Here is a 25,167-nt window from a genome sequence, read left to right on the forward strand (position 1 = left end):
ATAGGTCGGCAATAAAAAGTGGAGCTCACTCAGACTCACTCAAGAAATATATTTTGCGATTAGGGCTCACTCGGACTTAGACTCACCAATATTTTCCTCAACCGGACTCACTTGTACTCAGACTCACCAAAATTTCCCCAACTAGACTCACTCGGACTCACTCACCAAAATATTACTCACCCGGACTCACTCAAACTCAGACTCACGGGCCGATCTGAGGCCGAGTGAGTCTGAGTGAGTAGACTCATGAGTGAGTTTGCTGACCTATGCCTGTAAGTGAAGGTTCTTTCTTTTTTTTTACGAAGTTACACTTGGGAAAGAGGACAAAAGGCATTAACGCCCAACCAGTTCGCTCATTTTTCTATCCTACCTATTTTTCTCTGCATACCTACCTCTCACATTTTACTAGGCTTCCCGTGATGGCACAAGCCATGGCAAGGTCAGCCTAGCTGCACAGAGATGGCATTCCTGTGCTGATGGCTATTTGAGGGCAAGCGGAACTTGTTTCCTCATCTTTGGCTTGGAATCCATGTGATGCATGCCATCCATGAGACTATAGTGCACATGCCTTCCCATTCTCTCAACTGTCCCTTTCTTCGCAACAGTACTTGCATGAATGACACAAGCTTTCCCAGACAGAAGTGAACCTTGTTACTCAATATCCTAAGCAGGTGATTCAAACTTCCTCGATTTTGCAACACACTTCATCATCATGTTCCATTAGTTCAGCACAAGGAAAATTGCAGCGCGGGGACAGCCAACAGACGAAGAGGGGTGACGGAGACGAGGGCTTGTCTCTTGTCATAAGTGGAAGCTCTTTGACGGCAAAAAAAGAAAAATGAAGAAGTGTTCGCACGAGCGCATGTTTGGAAGAAAGGAAGGAGGAGAAGGATAAAAGAAAGGCAGGGAAGTTAACCAGGGCTGAGATACTGCAGGCTAGAGGCACATAAACTGAGCCATGAAGGAAGATGGGGCATTGTCTACATGGGCTCGGCAGTAGAAGGTCGTCTTGCCAGGCGACAAGTGTTCAGGTTAGCGGTCTGTGATGTGCATGGGTATCTCGAGGTGCAGCCAGCGAATTCGACGCCCCTCAAGCGAGGCTACTTGGTAATGCAGAGACTGCGTAAAGCAAGTATGAGCAATCCTGACGCATCCTCCTTCTGAAGAAACGCATCGAAGGCAATCCCCCAAGTGCCACGTGAACGGTGGAACCCCACGCTGGGCCAAGTAGCCAAAGACAACCTTAGGCCTAACGAGCCTACGAGTCACATCAGCGGTGCGATGACCTGCATGCACAGGCAATGGCTAATTCAACGGGCTGAGGAAAAGACCCAAGTAGTATGCGGAAAGCATCGTAGGCCACAATGAATGACCGGACGACATTCACATTGGATTGGACTTGGTCTACTTGATCAACAAATCAAGTCGACCGAACTAGTGCTGCCCGACACATCAGCGCTTCTATAGTAGTATATACAGTGAAACCTCGGTGATACGAATTTCACGCGACCACCAAAAACATTCGTATCATTCGAAATTCGTATCACCAAAAAGCATCAAAAATTAGCATGCGACAAAAGAAAGCTGGCGTACGTTTTCATTTATTGTTTGTCAGGGCTGCGGCAACGTCAGGAAGAATCCTGAATGACTGTCCAGTTAAAGTTTAAGATGTCGGCAATCGTAAATATACGGCCCGTACGCGCGCATTTAATTAATGAACAAGGTGCGTTGTGACCCGCGACACTCGGAGGCCGTGACGCGTCTCTGACGATTTATTCTGACAGTAAGAAAAGATTTTCTTACACCGTGATTCTGACGATTTGGCGGTGTGGCGCGCATGTCCACACTTGCGTTCCCGTGCTCGCACCTGCTTGGCGCGTCTTCCGCGACAGCGCGGACAGCACCTCTTCGTACCTGGATGGTAGCGTACGTTCGTATCAAACGTAGCTGGGTGAAAGTCCTGTCCTCTCTGTCTGTCCGTGTGTTGCTTTGCGCTACAATTTTTTCCTTCAGGAGGTGAAAATCGGTTCACAACAAGCGTACTCCATTACACTGAGGCCAATGAACCTTGGCCAGGACCAACGAAAAATTCGTATCACCCCGAAATTCGTATGAGCTGTGATCGTATCACCGAGGTTTCACTGTAGTTGTCAGTGATATAGTTTGTGGCTAGTCTGAGTTTGTATGTAGTGAGTGATTTTTTTGTATATTTCTATATTATAGAGTGAAAGCTGTTATCAGACGACAATGGCAGTGCGATAGTTGTCCGCCGCTGCCACCTCCAGTGTCCGCAACCACTATCGCGCAAAATAAGAAAAAAATGATACCAGAAAAAAAAATCACAGCATACCCACGGAGTGAATGATGATGAGTGGGCGAAGCTGCGGAGGTTCATCGGTTGAATCTTCCGTGAATTCTGCCCAGTACATGATCACCGACATGAGATCGGGCGCGTTTATACTAAAGGTTCGATGAGAGTTATGACGACTTGCAGCGCACTTTAATTTTACATGTACGCTGTGAATTTTCATTGTTTAGAAAACCATTGCTTTAGAAAACATCTGGCGTCTTTCGTTAAGCAGCTGGCGTCTTTTCGTTTTGCTTTAGAAACATCTGGCGCTCTTTCGTTTTGCTTTTACAAAACATCTGGCGTCTTTCGTTGGTTTATTTCATCAATCAACGGCGTTTTGAACAAAATTTTTATTGTTTAATCACGCACAGGAGAAATCTCACCAGGCACTACCTTGGAGGTAAACAATGGCTGCTAATGGGAATGAGAGACAGAAGAAGTCGGCTTTTAGCTAACACTTACACTTCTACTTCTACAAACGTTTCCTACTGGAACATGCCAATGGCTGCTAATGGGGAATGAGAGACAGAAGAATTCAGCTTTTAGTTAACGCGCACGCTGCGAATTTTTTATTGTTCAACAACGCACAGGAAAAATCTCCCACCGGCACCACCTTGGAGGTCAAGATCTGGTACTAGCGTTACGACTGGTTACGCACTACGACTACGAGGGACGAACGGGTGCCGCTTTAAGGAGCTTCGCCCCTAAAAATTCTCGGAACGTCAGCCACTCTTACTGACTATCATCATCAACCAAGCATGAGAACCTCAAACAGCGGATAAGATTGCATGCCCTTGACCTCATCTTTCAAGATCAAGCGATGGTGTCAACCTGGGCGACTGATAACACCGGTGGTGTGCGTTATTCATTGCTTCCACCCACCACCTACCTAGCCATTGGTAAGCAGCCACTCTGTGCTCTCGGCCATGGCTCTGGTGGTGTTTGGGGCCCTTATATATATAATAGCGAAAGCTGTTATGAGATCACAAGAGCCGATTCTGGCACCATAGTTGTCTGCCGCTGCCGCCAGTGACCATAACCGCTTGCGTGCGAAATAAGAAAAAAAATGAAATGATAAAAAAAGTTTCTAGGAACGGATGGAATTTCAACTCGGGCCTGAAGCGTGGCAGTCGACCATTCTACCACAGATTGGAGGGAAACAGCGTGAAAGACGAAGGACCAGGCAGAGGACACAAACAACAGCGCTGTCTGGGTGTCCGCAACGAGTGTCTGGGTCATTGATTGCTTGCAACCCATTACAAAAGGCTTAGCCATAATTCTTCATCATCATCAGCCACAGCACAAACAAAGTGCACATAATGCCTTACAGATGTGTAGCGGGCCCCACACTTCTCTGCAGAATGACGAATAATGGCACAGTGGGTGCTTCCCTACTTTCATGAAAGTGGTTTATGGCATAGTGGGCACCTTGCATGTGTGCTTGTATTAGTTGCCCCAAGAGAGTCTACAACGGGCTCTAGAAAGGCCGCTTTTCCAGCTTTCACTGTTTTTGAGTGCCATAAGTTTTCTTTTGATAACCGTGTTTTACTTTTCCACCTGTGTCGGAGTCCATCACCCGGAGCCATGCGAATCTGTGACAGTCTATGTCGCCTCTCATTGTCCATTTGTTTTTTTCTGCATTGTAAACTTTTCTTGTGCAATGAAGTACCAACTAGCCCAAACATTACCATTAATCGGTTGAGCAATTAATCTAGCTGGCTTACTGCAGAGAAGGTGTGATAAATGCCCTTTTGTTTGCACTACCATGTACTGTGTCCTATGCCTCTAGAGTGCTTGAGATCTCTGTGCTGTTACGATCGACACCTGCGCAGAAGGGGAAGTGGCGTCCCCTGTTCTTTGAACAAGGTGCCGAAGGGCTGCTTGCCCGCTGACAGCCGTTCAAGCACTTGCATGGTCCTCCCGAGCCAGGAAGTGAGGCACCATGCAGTCTGACACATCAAGGTTCGACGAGACGACTGTAATGGTTTCCTGTCGCCAAATCATCAATGGGGAGACAACGGCGGCAGCGCAGATGACAACCCATTCCCGCTAAGCGAGCAGTAAGCTACTTCAGGGTGGCGAACCTTTTGATGTCCGCGTGTGTGACCCATCACCCTGCGGCCTTCACATGTCAAGAAAGAACCCCCTTGGTGCCACCAGGGGAGAGTGCAGGGGCTACGCCCTCGTTGAGGACGTTGACCTGGGCAGGTGTGGGCGGCACCCTTATTAGTGATGTGTGTGGCATGAGCGCTCGTGTTTTGTGGTTCTTCCTTCGTCTGTTGTGTGTACCGCGCTCCCAGTAAGCCTTTATAATGAGCCCCTACGGACTCACTCGAGAAGAGATGTTCGTCATGCAACAGGAAATGTGCGTCATGCAACGAAATACCTGCCACGTGAACAATGTAAAAAGACCACGTTAAGTTTCCGTTCAGTCTATTCATGCTGCCCCTGCATCTTCCTCCCGAATCTCCGGTGCCTGCAAGGGTGCCCTACATGGGGCTCTTGGAATATTGGACAGTTTTTTTTTAAATTAAGCAAAACAATTAAATTAGATGAATACATGCCTCCAAGAAAGTGTTTTTTTTTTTAAATTGAGCAAAATAATTTAATTAGATGAATACATGCCTCCAAGAAAGTGTTAGCTCTCATACAATCTATGCAAAGTGTATTGTACTAAATATGTGTGCTTTTCAGTGCACGCAGTGACCATCGTACATGAAACCTCACCATTTTACTCAGCCAAGGAAACTTACAAAAAAGATTAACTAAACATAATTTTATTTTTTGCATGCAAATCAGGCCATCCCACAGATCCAAGACAATGTGGGTTCAAACAATCAACAAAGGAAAAACTGGGTGATGATCAAATAAATATCTGAGGAGAAAAACACTGATCACAATATAGGAGAGCATAATGAATGACTTGACAAAGTGACGAAAACTCATTGAACAGGGTATGCCAGTGGAGCCAACATTTTCGCAAGACAGGTGCTGGCCTAATGAAGTCAAGGCTTCTTGTCGAAATGTTGGCTCCAGTGAGATTTCCTGTTCAACAATTTTTCGTCACTTCAAGCCCCCTTCTCCTCCTAAACTTGTCTAGTTTGGACAAGTTGAATGACACTGCGTCGACTACCAGCAGTTTGGTTGATTATGACTGCATCAAACTGCCATGAGCATAAGCGCATTTTTGCATTATGCAGTCTTGCTTCCACGGTCGCACTTGTCATTGTTGTTCCACTTTTGTTCGTGATGCTCACCATGCATTTCGTTGCTCATGTGTGCCAAGCATCATAGTGTTAACAAAATCTCACACTTTGCAAGTATCTTTAAAGCTTAACAACAACCCTGTTTCGCTCAACATTTCTTTCATGTCTCCGCCTCTTCCCCACAGGATGCAAGCTTTGATCCCATTTTGTAGTTCACATGTGTTGATGTGTTCAGCTGACGTCGACACTCTTTCTGTAGCCAACTTTTTAGCTACGAGCATCCGGTTGCGTCACACTACAAAAAAACAAAAGCCCTGACAACATTGTGAAGCCATCTACAAGAGATGTAGCAGTGAATAAAGGGTGGCCTTGTGTCTACTCAGGAAGACAAAGGAAGGAAAGAGGCATAGAAAGCTTCACTTTAAAATTTAGTACCTGTGATGAGCACTTATGAAATATGACAATTCATATAGGATCAATTTTAATGCACCCCAAATAACATTCCAATTGTCATACTTCAACATATGCAAAGTGCAGTATTTATGACTGTCTGTCATGGTCTCTAGATGGCTAACCACAACACAGGAGCACCGAGGATAACGAAAAAATGCTTTATGTGAGAAACAAATAAACTATATACATAGGAAGTAGTCAAAAAAGCCCGACTATATAAACAAAGATCCTTTGTCCACACTATACCAAAACTAAGAAAATATTTACAGTTTCATCACTGGTTGATGGCGCTGACGTGGCAGCTCCGGTGCTGAGGCAATGACTTGTGTCCGCGAAGTGCGTTGCTTCACTGGAGCACGACTGTCCGCTGCACCTTCGGGTACCCGTAGTTGCCGGTCACCGCTGCGTCAGGTACTTGCACTGGCTGTACCGCTCGGCGTCTGGTGCGTGACCCACGGAGCATAGCCGCAGAACATCTGCGCATCCTCAGGAGAAGGGTCTCGCTGGTGTGAGCTGGTCGCCCTCCTGGTCCCGCCTCCCAGGTCACAGTACGTTGCTGCGAACGCTGAGGCACCTCAGGCGACCGTCTTGCCACCACCAGCGCTCGTCTGCGCCTCTGCCCGTTCCAAGCGCACTCTGCCTTCTCTCCTCCTCCTCGCTGGTCCCGTCGTCTCTCGTGCCCATTCTCCTCCCTCTTCTTTGCATTCTTTTTTCAATTCTCTTTCAATGTACGGCCTTCTTCTTTCTTTATTCTATATGTCTTCATTTGATATCTTTTCTCTCATTTCTTCTTCCTCTTCTCCCACAAGTCGACAAACTCATGACAATGATACGCCCTCCTTTTGAAGAGTTTTTCGGCATGAAAAACTGCTCCTGACGTCCCAGGGCCGTTCGTCGTCGATGTGTCACATACACGTACTCTTGATGCACTTCACCGACACACTCACGTCACACCACTACCACTAATCACTTCACCACCCATCATGGCTATGTCACTAAACGTCACATCACATGTGTCGTGGACAGTTCACAGCGCAAGAAAAGCCCGAAATGTAGTGACGCGGTTGTGTGGCGTATGGTTCCATCCGTGGCATTGAAGACTGCACATTTCTTAATCTCCTTGAGGGCCACCACAGTCCGCATTTGGCATTGTAAGGAGGGGGGTAGGGGGGGAGATGTAGCCATATTGAAGATACTTGGCGCAACTTGGCATTCCCTCAAAGACGCACACAGTCACCCACACATCCACACAAGAACTCACCCTACACGCAGTGCTTGTGTGGGGTGTGTTCAGAAGTGAGATAAAAAAACAGAGGCCGAGACAGAGCAAGAAAGAGAGAGAACTAGAGAGAGAAAGAAAGAAACAGATACAAGAAAAGAGAGAAAGAGAGAGAAGAAAGGAAGGCCACCTCGCTGCTCCGCTCTTCCTTCAGGCTTGGTACCACTAGTGCGATGCTGCCATAATTTTTAGCCACTAAGCTGAAGTGCTCGCAACTGTTATGAAGTATGGTTAGACTGTGTAATATTAAGGTGAAAACCTTAGATGCCTCATCAAACATGAAAATTGACCAGTGTCCCGCGTCGGCATCAACATGAGTGATACAAAAAATCATCACACGACGACGTCACCGTATGATGTCATCATGACATCACAGATTGCCAAAATTTGTGACGACATTATGACATCCCGATAACATTATTATGACATCACTGTCATGTCATATAACGTGATGTCACATGGTGACGTCATCACGATATCACTGCTTAGTAAGGCGGCTTGATTTCTGAGGCATTGCAAAACCACGTTAGTTGCAGAAAGCTTCTGGAGGGGGGCGCAGGAGGTTGAATACATCGACTTAGGAGAAAAAGAAGATGCTTTTGCCTTCGAGTCGACTGAGGCAGACGTATAAGTGACCCCAAGAGCTTTTTTTATGATGACTGCCCAATTTTCTTGTAATATGGACACAAAATTGAAAAATAGTTAATTCCAGTAGGGTTCATAACATGACAGTCAGTAGCAGGGGTGTAGCAAGAAATTTTTTTCGAGGGGGTGGGGGTGGTTCAACCATACTTAATAGATGTGTGTGCGTGTATATATACACATCCGAAATTGAAAATTTTCGGAGAGGGGGTAGGGGGGGTTGTACTCCCCCCCCTGAAATGCCCCTGGTCAGTAATATAATGTGGACCTCTTACAGTCATTTGGTTTGGACGGCGCAGGCTTCGGAGCTAAAGCTGGCAACTTTTCTGGCGGTTCATCAGATGACCTTCCAGCAGTAAGGGCCTCTTCTCTTCTTTTCCTCTTGTAAGGTGTATAAAGACGAACAGGCCCACTCTGAAAATGAAGCAGGATTTGTGAGACAGCCTACTGCACACAAGCGTGGCAACGATAAATATTAGCTAGAGGCAGGCACCAAGAAAGTAAAGGCAGTATGATTTGGAGCAGTCCAGCGGAGCTCTTCTTTCGCACTAGTAATAATAGTTTCTGTGGTTTCACATGCAAAAACCACTATATCATATGAAGCATGCAGTAATGGAGGGCTCCGGATAATTTAGACTACCTGGGGCTGTTCACATGCACCGACATTGCAAAGTACATGAGTCTCTAGCATTTCGCCTCCATCGAAATGTGACCACCGCAGCCGAGATCGAACCCACATCTTTCTGGTCAGCAGCAAAGCCCCATAACCCCTGAGCCACCGAGGGGGACAAGAGTCCTTCTTTTAAAAGTACATTGCACAATAAAATACTAATGCCTACCCTCAAGTTGACTCCTGTAAAAAGATCAGACTAATTCTGAGGCCTCTTTCTAAAAGGAAAGCCACAAAGACATGATGCACTTGTTAACATTGAGGCATATGCTGACATAAGACAATTAGCAAAACAGAGCTAGAAAATGGAGCAGGATTTCTGGGAGAACTATTGTGATATGAAGCAGTGCACACATCATTATAACATGATTGACCAATGCATCTAGTTGGTGTTGCTCATGGGTTCGTGGTGAAACCAAAACATGTCAAGCATCTCAATACACTAGCTCATGCTCATACCATTATCTTAACGCGTGGTTTAGTGCTAAAAAAGACAGACACATGTGAGAGACAGGACAGGCGCATACCATTATGAATACGCAAATATCCAACTTCAGCATGTCCAAGCACAGTGTAGCCACGGAGATTTGTTACAGAGATATTGGTGCTTAGGCTGCTTCGTGTTTCCATGTGCCTGGTGCTATGTGGTTGCAGCACAGCTTGCTCCTGCACCAGCTTGACTGCTGGATAGTCAATGAGTTTAGCTGCCTTTCTGTGCTGTTCATGCAAGTTTAACAACCACGAAAATGAATATGTTTATAAAATAGCTAAGCGTCTTTAAGCACTATCATTGAAGGAGTACTGACACCATTTTTTGTAGGCGAGTTTACTCTCCCATACAAATCTCTTGTATACAGAGATGGCTCTGAGCAGGTGTGAAGCTCAGCAAATGCTGTTAAGATATTTTATTTTGATATTAAAGTCAATTTTCCCATGGTGCACCTACCAACATCGAAACTAGCTTGAAGTCAGGCGACAGTACAGTAGAATCTCGATGATACGATCACGGCTAATACGAATTTCGGGATGATACGAATTTTTCTGTGGTCCCGGCCAAGGCCCATTAATTTACAACGTGCTTGAGTACGGTTGTTACGAACTGATTTTTGACCCGCGTCGTTTGATACGAATAAACGCCGCCCCACCCAACGCAACGTTGGCCCCACCGACGGCCGCGGAAGATAGCAGCGTGCACTTACGGCGCTGGAATGCGTGCGGCGCCGCCGGTTTGGCACGTTGCCAGCGCCGCCGGCGAGCAGCGCGCGACAGCCTCCAAGATCTGCGTGTATCGGAGGCCGGAGTGTGCCTTTTGCTTTCTCTTGAAGATTACAGATGGCGCTGGCCACGTTTTTTTTTTTTTTTTCTTGGTGCGGAGGCAGGCCGGCAGGCGGAGACGCCCGAGAGGGAGAGGCACGGCCCGCGGCCCGCGGGAGCTTCTTTCTTCTATGCGTGCCGTCGGACAGAGTGGTTGTGGTTGCTGTGCTCGAGCCCGCGTTCTTGCTTTGTTGTGATAGTGCCTTTTTTGCCGAGTGGCAGCAAGCTATGTCTCGCAAGCGGAAAGCCCTCTCCTTTAAGGAGAAACTGGACATTCTTCGAAAGGTCGATGAGGATCCCAAAAGAAAACGCACGGAGTTGGCTAAGGAGCTAGGCCTCGCAACGTCGACATTAAGCACAATTGTTGGACAGCGGGACTCAATAATGAAGAATGTGCTTTCATTTAACGTCAACGCGAGGCAAGCGAAGACAGCCCAACACGTGAAGCTTGAAGAAGCTCTTCTGACCTGGTTTAAGGAGGTTACTGCAGCTGGTGTGAACATCGATGGCAAAGTGTTGCGTGAGAAAGCCGACGAGATCGCACTTGCTCTGCGCATCGACGGATTTCAGGCCTCAGGTGGGTGGCTGCACCGTTTCAAGACGAGACACGGTCTCGTTTACAAAAGCGTCTGTGGGGAAGCGAAGAAGGCTGACGAGACCGTTGTTAGCGACTGGCTCGCGAAGCTGCAGTCACTCATCTCTGGGTATGAGCCTCGTGATGTTTTTAACGCAGACGAGGCTGGCCTGTTTTTTAACCTTCAGCCTGAGAAGAGCCTTTGCTTAAAAGGCGAAGCGTGCCAAGGAGGCAAGAAAAGCAAAGAGCGAATAACGGTGCTTTTGTGCTGTAACGCCGACGGGTCGGAGAAACTTAAGCTGACGGTAATTGGCAAATCCCAAAAGCCTCGGTGTTTCAAGCGCGAGAGCCATTTGCCGTGCGTCTATCGCGCAAACAAAAAGGCGTGGATGACGGCGGCCCTGTTCGAAGAATTTCTGTCGCTCCTTGACAGAAGGATGGCCTGCAAGAATCGGAAGATTGTTTTGATTCTTGACCAGTGCGCCGCCCACCCGAGGCAAGTAACGCTCCTAAACGTCAAACTGATCTTTTTGCCCGCGAACACGACGACGCACCTGCAACCGCTTGACGCTGGAATAATAAAAAACCTCAAGCATCATTTCAAGGGCCTTCTTGTGCGCCGCCTACTTGCCAATATTGACAGAAAACACGAAGGCGACCTGCGAATAAGCCTCCTGGACGCCATCCATTTTATCGCTATGGCTTGGGATCGAGTAACGCCGACTACCATAGCAAACTGCTTTGCGAAATGCGGCTTCTTCAGGAGTTCCGAAGAGGTGCCCTCAGAGCAGGAAGAGCCAATTGAGGGTTGGGAACTGCTTGATGCTGGGTGTACAGCTGAAGACTTCTGCACGGCGGATGACAACCTCGCCACTTGTGGTGCGCGCACGGTGGAGGATATTGTTGAGGAGGCCACATGCGAGGTTGCCGATTCCAGCGATGATGGCGACAACATAGACGAGGGCGATGGTGAAGGACCACCACCGGCGGCTGAAACGCTGCACGCGCTCGACGTCCTGAGGCGTGCTATGGCCGCTGATGAAATCAGCGACGACACGTGCACGCGTTTTTACGGATTTCAAAGAAGTCTGCTGAGTGACTTCGCGAAAAAAAAGAAGCAGAAAGACATTAGAGATTTTTTCTGCAAGAAATAAATGTTTTTTTTATGTGTTCCTAAAAATGAGTTTGCCTCTGACTGTTAATATAGCTAGTTTTACATGTGTTTCGGTGATACGAATTTCGGCTAATACGAATATTTTTCGTGACCCCGCGGGATTCGTATCATCGAGATTCTACTGTACTAATTCTGGTGACTTCACGCAGCAGTCTGGCTAGTTGTGATGACGTCAGGTACCAAAACTTCCAAAATGGTCGCAATTGTGTGTCACGAAAACATTCAAAAAGGCCACTTCTGCATCACCAATGAAACCATGGTGTGGAGCGGCTGTGGAAACGTCACGATATCTTGTGCGAGCACGTGACGAGAAGCTCATACCGTGCTGTGATGTCAGGGTACAGTAGGAACCGAAACTAGCTTTTAAAAACATACTGTAATTACTTTTTCAGGTGGCACTCACGTTTAGCAGTGCATTTTTTTAGGTGTTTGAGGGCATGGCCTTTCATTTGACGCAAAAAAAAAAAATGGCAATTGGAGCTGGCACGATTGCGGACTGGTGGCAGGAGCCAAGAGGTCACTTGGAGAGGGAGCACCGCTGCCCCTTTTCTAGGAACCCCTTCAGTCTGACCCGACCATGCGCACATCCTCGTTTCCCTGCTCGCACGAAGGCACATCCCCCCACCACCACCACCCCTTGAATCTGCCACTGGCAGGTGTTCGCAAAGGAAGTATTAGTGTTCTGCAAGTGCTGATAACTAACTACATACCGCTTATTTTTCCTAAACTTGAAGTTTAATTGTTCAAGGAAATGATTTCGCATTGCACGTTTCATTTAACAAAGCCACCGCAAGCCCTATCCTCACTTCTGCAGTCTGTGAGCAGCCAGAAACCCACGTTGCACAGGCGCTCATTGTGTGATTTGCGGACATGGTGGTCGCACTGAGCAGACTTGCAAGTGTAGTTTGTGGGTGGAAATTGTTTGGAGAGTTTTGCTGACTGAGAGCAACCTGTCTGCACTCTTATGACAATTGATAGCGATATATTGGCTGTTTAAATGGCATTTTTTTACGGACATGTCAGTGCAATCACGTGTTATTCGTGGCTCACGATGCGTCGAGGTCCGCGTAGCTCAGTTTCCATGCGCACTGGTTTGCCACAGCATTATGTCAGTTCCATAATCAAGAAGCATGACGAGTGCTTTGATGCATGCGATCGTGACTGGTGCCAAAAACGGCAGCCAAGTGGCTTGGGTGTGCTACATTAGGAAAAGCAGAGTGGCTAAAGAAAAATCATCTATGTATTATCACCACTTCATCATCAAGGGCGTCGAGCTTCCAGACTACAGAGAACATGCCATATCATCACTAATGAAGACAACATGCACATGTATTAGGCCAATTTATAATAAGAAAAAGCACATAGGTGAAAACTGGGAGATGGGAGGACTTGCACAGGGCAGCAATCATAGGAAAAGTTTATGTGTTTAGGCTTGACCAAAGATATTTTAGGCGAAAAGCACTCCCAAGCAGGTGGAATAGTGAACTTTGGTGCCCTTGGAACAAAGTGCACTTGAATAGGTGCAGCAAGGCACCGAGAGACAGTATTGTAGTAAACTGGTGCAAATGGTGCAGTTGGGCCACCTTTGGTACATACAGAGTTAATGCTAAGAGAGTGCCAAGACCATGCCATGTGCATCATGACGTACAGGACATGCATGTCATTATTTTCATGTCATGACCTGTCATTTGTGTTTGTCATACATTCACATCATGCCACCCCAATTTTGGTACATATCAAATTAATGAAATGGCCATGAGAGCATGAAAATGTAGGTGGCATGATTGATTGATTGATTGATTGATTGATTGATTGATTGATTGATTGATTGATTGATCGATCAATTGAGACAGACAGACAGACAGAGACAGACAGACAGACAGACAGACATGCTTGAAGCACCTCTGGTTTGATATTAAAGAATATTTTACCAAGAAATGCCTCATATTTAATAATGGACCTGGGTAGGTCTTGTCATGAGGATAGACAACAGACGGTCAATTAGAGCAGCAGAAAATGTTAAGCGCGGCTGCATGGCGAAGGGTTAGGTGAAGTGATGAAATTACGAATTTGCAAGCATAAAATGGAATCGGCTTGCGAAGGAGAGCGTGGGTTTGAAATTATTGGGAGAGGCCTTTGTCCTGCATCAGATAGGCAGATGATAACTGATTTGACACATTTAATTCTGGTCTTGCTTTTGCATCACTTGCATTGAGTATGAAGGAAAAAGACATGAGCTAGGGATGAGAAAATAAACACGATGAGTGCAGCTATGCACCAACTCATTCAATCTGCTATACTAATGTTATGCATCTTTTGCGACACTGTCCTGGTCCACGAATAAAGCCTACGACTAAATAAAGCATTTACAGTTCATTTCCCTGGTGCCACCAGGTGTGAGGTCAAATGAACGAACCTTGAAACAGAAGAAATATATTAAATCTCTTGAATGAAAATTCAAAAGGTGCAACAAGTTTCACAATAGAAACAGTGTTATCAAAGCCAACGTACCGCGTTTCTCAAAATGAAAGCTTTACAGTTAAAGGAAGCAACATCCGATATTTAGGTACCCAGCCTTTCGTGGCACAAAAGATACTCATTCTCATAAGTGTTTACGCCTGTGGCACTTACTTTTAAAATTGTGGAAATTTTATAACAAGGATTTTTCAATTGCACCAATAACTAGAACAGTAGGAACCATAGCTCGGTAAAAAATGTAGAGCTCACTGAGATTCAATCATGAAATATATTTTGCTCTTAGGGCTCACTCGGACTCGCACTCACCAAATTTTTTTCTCAATCGAACTCACTTGGACTCAAACTCACCGAATATTACTCAGACTCGCTCAGACTTAGACTCACAGCTCGACCTGAGTCTGAGTAAGATTGAGTGAGTCGACCCAGGAGTCCGTTATCGTATAATTAGCTTTTATGCCAACAGTGTCAATGCTTTTTTTAACACCAATTTCTCGCATATTCGGTGCTCTACTTGGCGCCGTTTGGTCTCGTATTTTCAAATACGAGTTATCAATGGTTGCAATCCAATAACGAGATTTTTATCAAGGGACGACTCACATGAGATATTTTTATTAAAAACTTCCCATGCAAGAGTTTGCAGGGAGGGGGGGGGGGCACCTCCTCATTCCCCCACCCGTCACTTGCACCTCTGATCAATAATGTTGAGCTGGCGCAAGAAGGTTAGTGTGTAAAGCAGGGTGTCTGCCAAGTTGACATTTCTAAATTCCCTGAGTTTTCCAGGTTTTGCCTGAGTGCTTTTGCTAAAATTTCCTGAGTGAAGCAGAACTTTCTTTTATGTTAAGGTGGGCAGACACCATGTCGCTCGATCATGTTGCTCTCTAGTATGCATGTTAAAAAATAAAAATGACTTAATCCCACTTGAATAGTACAGAGTACAGTTAAACCTCAATATAGCGAAGCTGGTAGAAGCAGCAATTTACTTCATTACATCAAAACTTTGTTAAGTAGAAATTCAACCTTTCATACAAGGCATAGTTACCGAAGGATTCATTTTACACTGAAAATGCCACAAGAATGTTCGACTAATACGGCAACCTGAAAAAACATTTTTTTTTTCTTGGATGAAAAAAATCAATTTTGTTGAGCCTGAGGAGCAGCAATCCCAATTAGATGCCTTGCTAGAGTGTCACATGTAAAGACGAAACAAATGCAGGTTTAACTGACTCTGCAATTGTTTACGAGAACGGAAATCTGGGCGAGTTTGTAAGAATTAATCATAGAGCAGGTAGCGAAAAAAATACGGGGACACAAGCCAGGAACATAAACACGAGATTAGCGCTCGTCTTGTGTTTATGTTCCTGGCTTGTGTCCCCGTATTTTTTTAGCTACCTGCTCTATGATGTGCAATTGTGCTTATTCTGCTGCCGCGGCTTGTTATCAAAACCTAGCGTGTTGCCTACAGGAGTGCGACGCCGATGTTATCATGTTGCCCAGGCGAACCATTTCCTCTCCACGAATGCGCAACAATGAAAACCGTCGCACGTTAGAAAAAAAGAGTCACAGTTTCACCGCGAGGGCGAAATAATTAATCCAATAGCAAGAGATAGGAATTTTATATGAATATAGGCTAGCAGCTCACTCCTTCAGGAAACGCTGCCGCTGCACTGAGAGAGGTGACCTATCTATGTATGGCTCAGGGGCGGATACAGGTGCATATATTGGGGGGGGAGAGGGGGGAGTACAAGGCCACCACCTCAGCAGTTCATTTTAGGAGGAAAGAAAAGAAAAGTAGAGGGTGGCACGAAAAAATGGAATGAGTGTGACGTTTTAAGCACCGTGACAGATTGGCTGAGTGTGGAAAGGGGGTAGTATATCGTATTCCCCTATCGTGTGGAAAGTGTTATATAGGTCAAACCAGGTAATGTGTGAATAACCGATTAACGGACCACAAGAACTCGTTAAAAGGGCAGCCTTCGTATAATCTTTGCCTGCATTGCAAAGAATGTGAATGTCGTCCATTACTAAAGGAAACAAAAGTGCCGTCGAGGCTCAAAGATTGGACCGCGCGAGAGATTGTGGAGGCATTCTACATTCACAAATCAGCTGACGTATGTGTGGCAAGGCCTTCAGTGAACCTGCATAAACTCGAGACTGACTATCTAACCACCAACCTCTAATCATAACCACGTGTCTTTCCTTTTTCTTTTTCTTTATATGTGTGGTTTCTGACAATAAACCTTCAGTTGTTAGTCTGCGCTTGTCTTGTGGTTCTTCCCTTCGTGTTCGTGTTTTTAGCGCAAAATGCAATCCGGAATGCAAGCCCACGCCCAACTCGCCCAACGCTCAGTTCTTGTTAGGAGGGTCACGCATATTTACAACAGCCCAGAGGGGATTATGGCGACGCCTAAGAAGCCTTCATTGGAAATGTGCATAGGGAAGCAGGAGAGGGTGGAGCAATGAGAAGAGAAGTAGAGAGAGGGCACAAGATTCTCCTTACCCCTTTTGGGCAGAGGTAGGCAAAGCAACCTGGCAAAGGGGACAAATCGAACAGGGAGCCTGACAGAGGAGGTGGACAACAGGCACTGAAGGGAGGGGGGCGGGGCCTGCAGGCTTTGGGGGTGGGGGGGGTGAGGATCGCTCCCCCCTCCTATGGATCCGCCACTGCTATGGCTTCAACGGAAGTTTTGCAATAAGAGCACAACACCCACAAAGGTATGAGCTGTTTGCTTATCCCCTCTAAAGATACCGCGGCACAGGCGACCACTCGCACTGGTACAAAGTATGCACTTCCTGTCGGACTCGCGCTGAATCGAGCAAGTGGGACCCATGTCAGTGTCGCAAATTTTGGTCGCCGCTATGCACTGGCCCCAAAGAGTCTTGTAATTCGGCTTTGTAGCAAAACATCCACATAGGCAGTGGTGTGGCTGGTAATTGCGAGCTGCAGCCCCACAAAATATCGGTCAACTGCCTAAAGCTTTTCAGCACTGCCCTCAGCGAAAAAAAAAGAAAAAAGCTTTCACTTGCTGCAAATGTGCCTGGCAGTTATGCTCGCTCTTGCCTGGAAATTTATTCTATTCTTCAGAGAGTCCTAAATAGCATCTTTGAAGCTTGGCATCAAAGCGAGTGAGCTCGTCTTTTTTCTCACCAATCGGGATGGCTTGCAAGATACCAGCCTTGTTGACGACATCCGTTTCCTGAATGATCGCGATCGCTTGCAAGATAACTCAAGCTCGTTACATCTACTGCTACCACCTCTACAACTACCGTAAAAACCCGCGTATAGCCCGGGGTTTTTTTCTAGATTTTAGGGTGCGAAATTTCGGCCCCGTACTATATGCGGGTCCCAAGAATTTTCGGCCCAAATTCAGTTTCGGTTTCGGCATAGCGCGGTGCTATCATCATCATCAGGTGTCTGCGCGCTTCTGCGCTAGGTAGTGTTAGCGGCGTTAGTCTTACGTAGAGTTACTGTATATGCTACCTTTAGGTAGCAGAGTTGCGCCTCTGATAGAACTCGCCGCTCGCGCCACCATTCGCCCAGCGCGCTCACGTGCGCAAAAAGCATCCGTTTTAGGGAAAGCCAACTTCACAGCCGCGTGGGTGCTGGCGATCGCCGCGCCACCACCGCTGTATCAAGCCAAATCAAGCCGTCCGGCGAAGCGCAAGTAAAGTGAGCTAGAAAAGGGTAGTGGGTAGAGTGTACTAGATAGGGGTAGTGGGACGAGGGCGAGCTCTCCGGTGAGGCCATTTGCATCGACGACGGAAGATGGCGCCACTGCGACTTTCACCTGGGCGCCGCGAGTGCGCTGGGCTGGCCGCCTACGAACCTGCTCGTGCACCCCCGCTCTTTTCCAGTTTTTAAAGTAAATCCGCGTACTTTATCAACAAATCAGTCTGCCAAAACTGTTTATTGCATTTGAAAACAAGCAGGAACATTTTATTCACAACAGGATACATCGGCAGCAAACGCGCGTGAGCGAGTTGAAGGCTCATGAATTTGCGGACACTTTTTATCTAAGTAGTCCTGCTCAGTTTAATGTGCTTGGCTCTCTGACGCTTAGTGCTGTTAGCACTGTTGAGGCCTTTAACCAAAAGGTGCAGGCGCGTAAGAACATTTTAAAAAAAATGGGCGAAGCTTGCACTAAGCCACGCAAGGTTGGAAACAGTCAAACTGGGCGCCCGTCCTGTGTACTTCCCTTCGTCTGTGTTTTTTCACGCAGCCCTGCTATGTGTTCAAGAATGCTACATGTGTTCAAGTAGTGGGATTTACCCACTTTCTGTGGCACATACGCGTTTATGATTTGTTGGGCTAGCTGTTGCCTTCGTAATTTTTAGACCAGTGGTGAGTATAGTGGGATTTACCCAATTTCTGTGGCACATACCCATTTTTTGTTATGATAGTTTTTCTAGCCGGCTGAACACACAAATTACGGCTAGCTTAAACAGCTCCGCTGTTAAAAGAAACAACTTTGAGACTATCCTCACTGTGAAATGTACAGCCCACGATGTTGCAAGGAAGAAATTTCTTGCTTACAAGGGCCCCAACATCAGATATGCTGTTTCTTTGAAGCCTGTTGACGCTAGAACATTCTGTGAGGTCCTCAACTGTAGAGATGGAGGTGTGAAGCTCCTTTGATGGATATAGAAGACCGCCCCGGTCACGCTGCTATGTGAACCCTGACGGGAGCCGATTCTCCACTACCTCACTTGGATTTGGATGAAGATCCCTGCATGATGAACAGTCACACTTCAAGACAAATTTCGTGGCTACATAACCCGCCATGTAGCAGACCAGCCGTGAGTCACTCTTGTCCACAACTAAATACAAGTGGTGACTGCAAGGAGCTGGAGTTAAAACCAAACATTTCTGTGCTTCATCCAACTTGCCTTGCATGAACAGCTCATCGATTTTCTTAGGTGTGACGCCTAAGAATATACTTTGCTTCAGGCTTTGTACTTTGTCCGGCCCTCAATACTTTGTACTTTGTCCCACAATATATACTTTGCTTCAAAATGAAGTTCGCAGACAGCGTCAGTCGCTTTTGTCTGCACGGCGGAGATTCCACTCCCTCACTCGACGACGCTCGATGTCTTCGGGCACACCAAACAGACAGTTTAGGGACATTTTTCACACCACCGTATCCTGTCTTGCAGCTAGGTGGAAAACAGTAGTTGCTGTGACGTGGTTTGCTCATCTTGCGAGACTTTCACGCAAAAAACAGCACGCAAAGGCGATAATGCCTAAAAGTTCTGTAGAACATGTCGAGGCGCGCCAAACATTCCAACTGACCGCACCCGGCATGCGCGCCAGTGCCAGGTGAAATAGAGTTACTGTATATGCTACCTTTAGGTAGCAGAGTTGCGCATCTGTCTTCCAACGCCGCTAGCAACCATGCATTGCGGAGAAGCTGCCGCTTGGGCCAATTTTTTTATTTCTCGACGCCTCCGCTGCAGCGAACTTAATTAACACTAGCCATCGAGAGCCAATGTTTATAGCCGGTCTTCGACACGCCAGACTGGTTAATCGGAGACACAGTAGGCATGTCGCCTGCAAAAACGAAGTGCGACTTCACCGCATAGCTGTGGTTGCTAGCCGGACCTATGCGCTACTCTGCTACCTAAAGGTAGCATATACAGTGACTCTAAGGTGAAAGGCACAGCAACGCCGCCACGCGGCTGGTTAGAATTTCCGTACTTTGAGGCTCACTGCGCGCCATTGCCGCCGGCTCTCCCTCGCCCCACTACCCCTATCTAGTACACTCTAGTAGTGGGCTTGCTGGGGTCCCCTGCTTGACGCCGGGTATGTCACATGTGTGGTGGCGCCACCAGTGACTTAAATGTAGGGCACTGCCTGACGGAGGCGTTTGTGCGCAACTGAAGTCATGCTTTTTTGTGCGCTGTTATCAAATGCACTACGTACGCGAATTTCGGCAGTGTAAACGGCGATGCTGATGTCGCTGAGACAATAAAAAATAAAGAAAGAAAACTAGCGGCCTACATGCGCGTGTAAGGCATGGTAACCATCTAGAACACTGTAGCATGGTGTATGCAGCTCTGCTGTTACCTAGTTATCTGATGTTAAATGAAACACACCGAAGACCGTCAGTACTCGTGCGAGTAAAGCTGCAGAAAACATTCTTTTCTGAAACTCTGTCGCCGTAACTTGCGCGATTAAACTGCATGCAGAACTCGATGCATGCAAGGGATGCTGCGCAAATTTGAGATGCATATAAATTGCTCTTACGAGTGATAAGCAGCGATGGCGAACTTTTCAGAGCTTACGCGTTTTGCAGCTATCAGTTGTAAACTGGATTCTTTGCATTTCTTGGGCTACTTTCGTCACGCACGCCTTTTACGAGCGTGTGAAATTACTGCCGATGCTGACCTTTACCCACACTCGGGTGTTTACCATGAGCTCTTAATGTTATACATTCCACAGCACTTAAAAACTTGGAGCTGCTCATTCTTTCTGCAGATCTCCAGTATCTTATTGGCTCTGTAATTTGGCTATTACTGCACTGATTATTCCTATGCAAAGACTGTAAAAATCCACATAAGAAAAAAACGCCAGGCCTGCGCTGAACCCGCAGCACAGTCACAGCGAAAGCTGGAAGAGCGGCGTTTCTAGAGCCCGTTATGCTCTCTTGGGGCTACAATACAAGTACACTAGAAAGGTACCCACTACGCCATAAATCACAATTTTTGTGAAGTTGGGAAGCACCTACTAAGCCATTATTCGTCATTCTGCGGAGAAGCAAGGCGCCATCTACACATCTAAAAGGCGTTATGTGCACTTTGTTGATGCGACGACTGATGACGATGAAGAATTATGGCTCAGCCCTTTGTAATGGGTTGGAATCTTTAAACGGCCCACCAGTTATGTAATTTGCATTGGGTGACGCCCGGTCGCTTTTTCCCTCTCCCGTCATGCTGTATAACATACGTTGACGTGGGAGAGAGACGGGGGGAGGGGGGGGGGCGAAGAACCTTACTGAGACCTCGAGGAAATGGATCATGCGCTTATGGGCTTCCTTGGCAACCAATACAAGTGCACTTGCGAGGAACCCACTACGGTATAAATCATTGTAATTTTACTGAGACCCGAGGGAGTGGATCATGCGCTTATGGGCTTCCTTGGCAACCAATACAAGTGCACTTGCGAGGAACCCACTACGCTATAAATCATTGTAATTTTTGAGAAGTAGGGCAGCAGGCACTGTGCCATTTTTCGTCATTCTACGGAAAGCGTTGGTACCTGCTACACGCATGTAAGGCATTATGCGCACTTTGTTGATGCTGTGCCTGATGACGATGAAGAATTATGGCAGAGACCTTTGTAATGGGTTGGAAGCATTCAACAACCTACTCGTTGCGCAGTTCGCATTGTGTGACGCCTGGTTACAGAATTCGCGTTGTGCGACGCTTGGTTCCTATTTTACTCTTCCACCACGCTATATTGCATATGCTAATGTGGTTCCTTCCCGACATGAAGCCTGTATAGGACCTTTTTGCAAAGCAGATTCAAGCACCGGCATGGCTCAGAGGTTGAATACTAGGCTCCCACGCAGAGGGCCCAGGTTCGAACCTCGTTCCATCCTGGAATTTTTTTCTTATTTTGTTTTTTTTTCTTATTTCGAGCGATACTGGTTACGGACACCGGCGGCGGCGGCGGCGGCGGCGGACAACTACGGCACCAATAACGGCCGGTGAAATGATCTCATAACAGCTTTTGCTGTAAAACAGGAAGCCACTCTCCTCAAGTACTGGGCACATTCATCATACATGGGGCACAGTTGCTTCAATAGTATCGCCAATGGTATGAGAACGTACCTTCTTCTCGCCTTGAACGCTTCCCGATCGCTTTCTCTTTCGGGTCAGTCTTTCCCGTGGTGTCTTTTTTGTCAAATACGACGCCAAGTTAGGCAGGATTGTAGGCACAGCGTCCTCTAGTAGGCAAGGTTTCCCACGTGGTGTGCGTACTTCGTTCCCTTCGATTATATATGCACGTAGTACCGTAGCACATACTTCGGCTCAAAATGAAGTTGACACACAGCAAATGTGTCGTCCAGTGCTTTGTCCACTCGATGCAAATTCCTTTCCCAGGGCTTCCTCATTGCTTCCTCAGGGCTGTATCCTTCGGAACGCCTAACAAAGACGGCTTCGTGTTGCCCTTCACGTGGACGTAAACTGTCCGACAGCCTGGTGCAAAACAGTGGTTTTGCCACCGCGGAAGCATTTTAACCTCGTGAGACGGTCACTGCTTGTCAGGCCACATCGCAGTTCGCAGAAGAACCTAGCAGATTGAGGATGCAAAGCGCGAAGAGTTCTCAAAAAAACAAAACTCGCACACACCAACCGCCACTCCAAACAGGCAGCAACTGCCCCAGCGCCAACGCTCACTACATACTACATTTGATGCGGCGGTGGCGCCGCGCCGCGGAGGCGCGCCAAAGCACGTTTTTGTGACATTGGCGGCGTCACCGCAGTGCATAGCGCCGGCCGGCGAGTGAGCCCACTACCCTATTCTAGCTCACTTTAGCGCAAGACGGTCCAGCTGAATTCGGATTGTTTGTCGTTGTTTTGGTGGTGTCTTCTGCTGTCCGTTTTTGCGAATGTCTGCGCGGCGCAGCGCCCTGACTCAGTGTTGCGAAGTTGCGACAATGACAGGATGCTGAGCTCCCCACTGCACGAACCGACAAGAGCACGGAAAGGCCTTCTTGATTCCGTGTGACAAGTCTGTCTCCGTTGCCGTCTCAAGTGGCTGCTGCGCATGAGATGTCAGAAGCCGGCGATAACGAACAGGATATATATCGCTTCTCTTTCACTGGTCAAAGGTTGATTAAAAGTCGAACGGGACAAGACGGTAAAAATATGCGCGAGGGACTGTGTGAAGGAGGCGATGTGTGTGAATATGAACCTTACAGGTCTATCAAAACAGCATGATTCATTCTGAGCACTGTGCGGCATAAAAGTTTGAAGCATGACCGAGTGTTTATTATATGCCACATCTACCTAGACGTACGCGAAATTCTCGTTGGCGTGCGCTATTTGTAAAACACAGTGATAATTTTAGCACTTGTTTTCTCGAGCTATTCACTTAATCTTTTGAAGCGCTGCATCAAAAACTACGTGAAACGAATAACTAGGCATTAAAAAAAAATATTACTTGCGATAGTGTTTCATCTCCACCTGTTCCATCTCAAATTATTGTTTCTCCGAGCTTTCCATTCTTTTTTTTTCTTCGAATCGAAAGTCATTGCGCCAGCGACGCGTTATGAACGAACGAGAAAGTACACGGAGCCGCTGGGCCGAGAGAACAGCAGCAACAACAGCAGCCGCGTCAGCTCTTACATTCCAGAAAGGTGGCTTTCCTGCTTAGCGTGGATGCCACGGAGGGCAAGATGGCGGACCTATGCGCAACTCTGCTACCTAAAGGTAGCATATACAGTAACTCTAGTCTTACGGACCCCCGCGTGCAACAGTGGTTGGTCAGTCGGTCAGTGGCCTTTGCTTCAACTTGGTGCCGAAAACGACGGCCTCGATTTTGCTCCTGTGATTTTACACCATGTCAGGACTGCGCAGGCAGTACTCTGCTGCTTTTAAAAGAAAAGTTATCGCTGCTGCCGAAACCATCGGCAACTGTGCCGCGGAGCGGCAGTTCGGAGTCAACGAGCGGAGTATTCGCGGTTGGCGGAAGCAGAAGGAAGCCCTCTTTGCATGCAGCGGCCAGCGAAAAAGTTTCCGCGGACCAAAAAATGGAGCATTTCCTGACGTGGAACGAGAACTCACAGACTTTGTGCGGGAGCAGCGAGCTGCACATCTCGCTGTCAACATCGAGCTGCTACAAGCGAAGGCAAGGGAGATCGCTCGAGACAAAGGCATTCAGCCGGAGGATTTCAAAGCGAGCAAGCATTGGGTGTCTCGCTTCATGCGCCGCGCTGGGTTCTCCCTACGTCGGCGTACGTCGATCTCCCAGAAGCTACCAGAGAGCTACGAAGAGCACCTTGTGGCTTTTCAAAGGTACATAATTGCGTTGCGAAAGGCAGTCCCCTTTCAGCTGGGCCAGATCGGCAACGCGGATCAGACGCCGGTCTACCTGGATATGCCCTCGGCGCTGACGGCGCATCAAAAAGGCTCCAGGCAAGTTATCGTGCGGTCGACTGGAAACGAAAAGACGCGGGTGACTGTAATGTTATCCTGCACGGCTGACGGTCGCAAGCTGCCACCCTACGTGGTGTTCAAACGAAAGACGCTGCCGAAGGGGGAGAAGTTCCCGAAAAATGTCGTCGTCCGCTGCCAGGACAAGGGGTGGATGGACGAATCGTTAGTCCTTGACTGGATAAAGTCCGTGTGGTGTCGACGGCCCGGAGCACTGCTGGGGCTGCCTTCGATGCTTGTGCTCGACGCGTTTCGGTGTCACCTGGCCGACTCCGTAAAGCGACTGCTGCGCGACTCCCGCACCGAGCTCGTCGTCATCCCGGGAGGGATGACATCACAGCTGCAGCCGCTTGATGTGTGCCTTAATAAGCCATTTAAGGACCATGTCAAGCGCCTGTACGTGGAGTGGATGAGGTCCGGAGAACCTGAAGTGACCCCTGCCGGACGGCTGAAACGGGCCTCGCCAGCGATGCTCTGCTCGTGGATAGTCGAGGCTTGGGCCTGCATTCCAGTGGCGCTCGTTTGCCGCGCCTTCAAAAAGTGCTCCATCTCGAACGCGCTTGATGGCACTGAGGATGATGTGCTGTGGGAAAACATTTCCGACAAGGGAGCTTCGGAAGAGAGTGCGTCCGACGACGACGATTAATGAAATGTCAATAAATGCATTTTTTCCATTTTGCTCGGACTATATTCGGGTGAAAACTTTTTTTCTCACGTTTGCTATCCCTGAATTACACCCCGGACTATATGCGGGTCCGAGCTATATGCGGGTTTTTACGGTAATCATGCTTGTTACTTGACAAGCAGCGATAACAAAAACACCATATCGGGCGCTAATGCATAGCACACGCGACAATGAATACAGAACTACA

The 25,167-nt window shown here is 47.5% G+C and overlaps 1 protein-coding gene across 3 annotated transcripts in view; it reads right to left on the reverse strand.

Annotated features, from left to right (window-relative positions):
• Window positions 1-25,167, reverse strand: part of LOC119401249 (deformed epidermal autoregulatory factor 1 homolog) — a 152,135-nt gene that overhangs the window by 60,561 nt on the left and 66,407 nt on the right. For all 3 annotated transcript variants that reach the window (XM_037667935.2, XM_037667932.2, XM_037667933.2), the window contains exon 4: window positions 8,206-8,344. In XM_037667935.2, coding sequence (XP_037523863.1) covers window positions 8,206-8,344 — 139 coding nt within the window. The remainder of the gene's footprint in view (window positions 1-8,205; window positions 8,345-25,167) is intronic.

This window comes from Rhipicephalus sanguineus, chromosome 8 (assembly GCF_013339695.2).
Source record: "Rhipicephalus sanguineus isolate Rsan-2018 chromosome 8, BIME_Rsan_1.4, whole genome shotgun sequence".
Classification (NCBI taxonomy): Eukaryota; Metazoa; Arthropoda; class Arachnida; order Ixodida; family Ixodidae; genus Rhipicephalus; species Rhipicephalus sanguineus.